The 6739-nt window shown below is 39.4% G+C and overlaps 1 protein-coding gene across 1 annotated transcript; it reads left to right on the top strand.

The window, feature by feature from the left end:
* The first annotated feature begins 706 nt into the window (after positions 1–706).
* LOC118063574 (polyphenol oxidase, chloroplastic) lies at positions 707–2620 on the top strand. The gene has a single exon (XM_035077637.2). It carries the CDS (start codon positions 737–739, stop codon positions 2468–2470), a length of 1734 nt encoding a protein of 577 aa, XP_034933528.1. The 5' UTR covers positions 707–736; the 3' UTR covers positions 2471–2620.
* The last annotated feature ends 4119 nt before the right edge of the window (positions 2621–6739 follow it).

The raw sequence follows: 6739 nt of genomic DNA on the forward strand, positions 1-6739 counted from the left end.
AGAGAGGAAGTATTAACCTTTCAAATGCTAATATTGACACTAAGGACATGTTATAGAACAAAAATAAAACGTTGCATATCAAATGTTTTTAAGAAATTAATGGATTCAAATATTCATTATGATGTTATTAATTTATACTTTGCCTTTGAACATAGATAATACATTACATTTCATTGATCCGTTACTTTAATTAAAAACCCAGCAACGCCATGAGAGAGAAAAAAAAAACAATAAATAAAAGCAAGAAAGAGATGAATAAGAATGCAAGTTTTTTTTTCTTTTATTCGGTGGGGCAGCACAATCGTACAATTGCCAAATATTTTCAAAACAAGGTCACATAATTGTTTTGAGTTTTCAGTGTATGTTTTAAAATATTTATTTAAGTAATATAAATTTCGAGACCATTAGATATTTATATAATTATTATTTTTAAAATCTTAAAAAATCAGTTAAGAAATAGGAATATATAAACTAACTCGAACATCCATAATTTTTTTTAAAAAAGTTGTCTGGTTTTCTTATTATTGCAAAAATAAAAGATAAAAAGATTTGTATCAACTGATTGCCTCTTTTAGCTTCTTTCAATTCAAATAGAATATTTTTTTAATAAAAAGATTTACAGATCACATTCACTCGGATTGAGACTATTTTAATTGATGCCACAGTAGTCGCTTTACCATAGACATTTCTTATAAAAGGTATCCAAGAATTCCTCACCCCCACGCCAAACCAAACCATGGCTTCCTGTATCTCTCTCCCTTTAGCTGCCTCCTCTTTCTTGCCTTCCTTCCCGGAAACACACCGAGTTCCCAGAATTAAAAAGCCAAACCGTCCCAATATCCCGATTGTTTCTTGCAAATCAGGCAGGAATGATCACGAACAAAACCCTGCCACCAGAAGAGATCTGCTCATTGGTCTCGGTGGACTCTATGGAGCAACTAGTCTTAGTGATCCATTTGCCTACGCGAACCCCATTGCACCTCCAGACATAACCCAATGTGAGCTAGTTACCCTGCCATCCGAAAGTAATCCCACGAACTGTTGCCCTCAAACATCCACAAAGATCAAAAACTTCGAATTCCCTTCTGCGTCCTCCCCAATGCGCATGAGGCCTGCTGCTCATTTAGTTGATAAAGCCTACGTAGCTAAATACGCCAAAGCCATTGCACTGATGAAAAGTCTTCCTGACGATGATCCACGTAGCTTCAAGAGCCAAGCCGACGTTCACTGTGCTTACTGTAATGGTGCTTATCACCAAGCAGGCTTTCCTGATTTAGACCTTCAAATTCACTTCTCGTGGCTCTTCTTTCCCTGGCATAGAGCCTATTTATACTACTTCGAAAGAATCTTGGGTAAACTGATTGATGATCCAACTTTCGCTTTGCCTTTCTGGAATTGGGATGCCCCTGCCGGCATGCAAATGCCAGCCATTTTTGCTGACCCCAAATCACCACTTTATGACCCCCTTCGCGACGCGAATCACCAACCTCCGACATTGCTTGATCTTAATTACAGCAAAAGTGCTGCGAATCCAGACCCTGCAAAAGCAGAGGAATTGTATGCAAGCAATCTTAACGTAATGTACAGGCAAATGGTGTCCGGTGCCACGAAGCCTACTCTCTTTTTTGGAAAACCATATCGTGCTGGTGATGATCCAAGTCCTGGAGCGGGTACAATTGAGACCACCCCACACACTCAGCTTCACATCTGGACCGGCGACCCCAATCAAACTAACGGGGAAAATATGGGCAATTTCTACTCAGCAGGGAGAGATCCCATATTTTATTGTCATCACTCGAACGTCGACCGGATGTGGGACTTGTGGAAGAAAATACCAGGAGGCAAGCGAAAGGATTTCGAGGATCCTGATTGGCTTAATTCAGAGTTTCTTTTCTGGGATGAGAATAAAGAGATGGTTCGAGTAAAGGTTAAAGATACTCTTGACAGCAAGAAGCTAAGATATGGCTATCAAGATGTTCCTATTCCTTGGCTGAAAACTAGACCAACACCAAAATTTACAAGGCAGGAAAAATCACGTCGTTCAGCTGAAAAAACCGTTGTATTAACACCAATTAGTGCATTCCCTGTTGTCTTGGATAAAGTCATAAGTGTGGAGGTTTCCAGGCCAAAGAAATCAAGAAGCGCGACGGAGAAAGAAGATGAAGATGAAGTTTTAGTTATTGAAGGGATTGAGTATGAAGAAAATCAATTAATTAAGTTCGATGTCCTCGTCAACGATGAACCTGATTCACCTGGTGGACCAGACAAGTCCGAGTTTGCAGGAAGTTTCGTCAACGTGCCCCACAAGCATGCGAAAAAATCAAAGACAACCATGGTATTGGGGATTACAGGATTGTTGGAAGATCTGGAAGCTGAAGGAGATGATACCCTTGTGGTGACTTTAGTGCCTCGGACTGGTGGTGATTCTGTTACCGTTGCTAATGTCAAGATTGAGTTTGTCGCTGACTGATCATGGTGATGAGAGGACATATGCTACCATTTTCTTTTCTTATCTTTTCTTCTCTTTTCTATGTTGGTATTCAGTGAGTTTTCTCTTTTTTCTTTCAAGATGCTCAACTAATGGACCGTATTTCAATTTGAGTGCTACAATGGTTTCTTAGATTTGTTGCCAGAAGTAGATGAACAAAAATAACTAGACCCATATGGTAAACAATCATTGTCATTTTAGACTTTTTTTAGATGATACATAAACCTAAAACAATATGGTTTTGAAAGAAAAAAAACTAAATTTTATCATAAACAAACTCATATCATATCTCAAATAAATGAATTACCAAGTTGACCCTAGATCTTATATAACTAGGTCTGGATTGACAAAAATAACTAAACTCGTTCGGTTAAAAAAAAATACATGATGGAGGACTGGCTAAAGATGCTTTCTTCCCCTCTACCTTTGTTCTTTGTGTGCTTCTCCTCTGGTCTTGCTTTTCTTTTCTTGGTTTCTTTTTTCTTATCTTGTTCTCCTTGTCTCCCTTACTGTCTGCCTAGTATTTTTGTGTTGCTCATCCTGTTCTCTGGTTTTCTTCCTTTTTCTTTAGTGTATGTGTCGTTTGTTAGTCCATGTTTTTTTGTTCCTATGTTGTTCTATGTGTCACACCTTTGTGAGAGCACAGCGTCACGGCGACCCTTCTTGGAGCGCGAAATTGATTTCGGGGTCTTTGTTTTTGTGAAAAAGGTAGTCGTTACCTAGTATTATGGTCAATAGAAAACCTAACTAGTCTTTTAGAGATTCTAAGGCAAGTGATTGGTTGCGTAAAGGGAAGATATTAACACCCCTAGTACGCCCTGCCTAAGATAAGCTGCTTGGTGTTTGGTTTGCCTTGCTATGGTGTTGGAGTTCTCTAGTTAGTTTTTCTAGGATAGGTTTGCTATGATGAATGGGTTTGGGTTCAAAGTCTAAAAGCAAGAACCCTTGGCCAATATAGATCATACCTTTAGATATTTCTATAGAGTTCCAAGAAGAACCGATATAGATCTCTTAAAATCTATGTTTGATTTGCACTAAATTTATAACTTATGAATTAAAAGATAGCTAAGATAAAAATCTAAGGAGATTCAATGTGCTTAAAAGCTTATTTTTCCCTTAGTATTTTAAGTGTTCGTGACTCGTAAATCACAAGGAAGAGGGATAAAAATTTAGAAATCTAAAAAAATTCAAAGTACTTTAAAAGCCTATTTTTGCCGTAGTGTTTTATATCTTCACGACTCCTAAACCGTGGAGTTAAAAAAATTGAAATATCCTCAATTATAATCAAGGCTTCTTTCAAGGATGTGTGATGACTTATTATTCCTAGAAAAATACTTTGGATATTAACCACTTTGGTTTTTTATACAAACATTAATAGTAAATAATAACAAGTTATTCATAGTAATATTTTGGATATTAATCCCTTTGGGATTTCTTTATCCAAATATAAATGGTGAATAAAGTAGAATTCTCCAAAATAAGATTTTTGTATTTTTGAAATATTGGCCAGAATGTAAGAAAATAATTTTTTGGTGTTTAAGAAACCCATGCTAAAACACATTTTTTTTTTTAATAAAAAGAGGAATGTTCAAAATATGTTAGGGTATTGGCCGTATGCAACATACAAGAATTTTTTTAGACATATATATATACAAAAAAAAAAAAATGATCTTATTTGTTTTTTAGGGGTTGGGTCCAGCTCGGCCCATGTGGCTGGGTTGAACCCATCATGCCTAGCCAGATCGCTGGCCCACACCAATTACCCGACTGGGCACTGTTGCAAGTTGAATGCGTGAATTATTCACACATGCACTGCACAATGTGGAGGTAATTAAATTTACCTCTGCACAGTGTCAATCACTTAAAATGCAGATGCAAAAACTGGGAGAGAAAAGACACGACTTCCCTGGTCTAAGATGGATGAAGAAGTTGAAACTTTTTTTGTTTGTGATCGGTGGGCACTGGTTTTGGAGACAGTATAAAACGATGGCAACACTGGTGTTGGCCTCAAGGTTTTTCTTCTTTTGACTGTGTTGTTCCCTTTGGTTTTCTCTACTCTCTATCTCTTTGTTGCCTGTCTCTTTCTTGTTTTTCCCATTTTTTCTTTTTGTTTTTCCCCCCTCTCTCTTCTAGCAAATGAGGCTTATATAACCTAAAATGCAGCTCTATTTAGAAAACAAAATCTAGGGTGGCTTACAATCAAATAAAGCAAATTAGGAAGAAAAATATTTTTATTTATTCTATGATCTCGGTAATTACTTCCCATGTGTAGAATATTAGCCATTAGGTGATGGTGCAACTCCCCTTTGCATTCTTCCACAACTGGCATAGAGGTGTTCAAAGTCATTGCATTTGGACCAAAGATGAAAAAGCTAGCGGGAATGGTTTGCAGGGTTCGTTGCATGCAGAATATTGGTTTGTTCTGCATGCAACATTATGAATTACCCAAGTTTGGGTTACCCTTGACCTATTTCATATGGGGGTGGGTCGTGACCTAACAGTTATGGGGTGAGCCTCGACCCAATTGCCTTTGGGGCCAGCCAAGACCCACTCTTTTTGGGGTTGCAGGACCCATTTGTCCTTGGGTTTATCCTCGACCCCATTGCTTTTGAGGTCGGCCAATACCCACTCCTTTTGGGGTGATAAGATCCATTTCTCCTCGGGTTTAGCCTCGGCCCAATTGCCTTTGTGGCCAGCCAAGACCCACTCCTTTTTGGGTGACAAGACCCATTTCTCCTTGGGTCAAGCCTCATCCCAATTGCCTTTGGGGTCGGCCAAGACCTACTCCTTTTGAGGTGGCAAGACCCATTTGTCTTTGGGTTTATCCTCAGGCCAATTGCCTTTAGGGATGGCCGAGACCCACTCTTAGGAGTGTGGTAGGACCCATTTGTCATTGGGTCTAGCCTCGACCCAATTGCCTTTGGGGTCGGCTGAGATCCACTCCTTTCGGGGTGGCAGAACCCTTTTGTCCTTAGATTGATCCTTAGCCCAATTGCCTTTGGGGCTTGCCGAGACCCATTCCTAGGAGGGTGGCATGACCTATTTTTTCCTTGGGTCATGCGTTGGCCTAAATTCCTTTAGGGTCGATCGAGACCCACTCCTTGGGGGGGTGGTAAGACCCCTTTTCTCTTTGGGTCTAGCCACGGCTGGGCCCCTTTTTGGGGCCGGCCAGGACCCCTCTCCTCCTGGCTTCGAGTCCGACCACTATTGGCCCCTTTTTGGGGCCGACCAGGACCCTTCTCCTTTTAGGTTCGGCCATGGTTTGGCCCCCTTATACGACCGACCAGGACGCCTCTATTCTTTGGGTTCGACCACGACTTGGCCCTTTTTTAGGGCCGACCAAGACCCTTTTTCTTTGGGTTCAACCATGGTTTTGGCTCTTTTTTGTTTTTAGGCTAAAAATGGGTAACAACAGATGCCCTCTCTTTGCAAAGCTTATGAAGCAAAACTTCCTCAATGTTTTACATTGTAAGCTTTTAAAGAAAACAAAAAGTCCTTCTTGCTTGTTGAGTGATTCACTCATCCAAGAGCTTTAAAAAGTAAATGGTCTCAATATTATGGGTGACTTGCCTAGAAAAATAATTGTCTCATTGTTATGGGTGACCTACCCAAAGGAAAATGGAGAAGAATCTCATTCTAATAGGTGACCTACTTAGAGAAAGAAAAAAAATAATGGTCTCATTGTGATGGGTGGCCTACCTAATGGAAAAAAAATAATGATCTCGTTGTGATTGGTGACCTACCCAAAGAAAAAAAAAAATGGTCTCATTGTGATGGGTGACCTATCCAAATACAAGATGATCTCATTGTGATGAGTGACCTACCTACATGGAAGATGATGATCTCATTGTGATGGGTGACCTACCCAAATACAAGATGATCTCATTGTGATGAGTGACCTACCTACATGGAAGATGATGATCTCATTGTGATGGGTGACCTACCTAGACGGAAGATGATGATCTCATTATGATCGGTGACCTATCCAGATGTAAGTGAAAAGGTTTTTAGAAAGTGGTCTCAATATCCGGAGACTTGCCCATTGTAAAGATTTTAGAAAAACTCCACGTTTTTTTTTAGTTTAGGAAATGGTCTCAATATTGGATGACCTCCCGTTTTAAGATTTTTAGAAAAACTCCATGTTTTTTCTATAAAATGGTCTCGATATCAAGTGACTTGCCCGTTTTATACTTCAAAAGAAATCATCTTACCTTGAGGAATGAAGCAGTACTGGTTCATATTCTTTTTTGT

Source organism: Populus alba, chromosome 1 (assembly GCF_005239225.2).
Source record: "Populus alba chromosome 1, ASM523922v2, whole genome shotgun sequence".
NCBI lineage: Eukaryota > Viridiplantae > Streptophyta > Magnoliopsida > Malpighiales > Salicaceae > Populus > Populus alba.

Coding starts and splice junctions, on each gene's coding strand:
- LOC118063574 (XM_035077637.2), top strand. CDS start 737: ATGGCTTCCTGTATCTCTCTCCCTTTAGCTGCCTCCTCTTTCTTGCCT.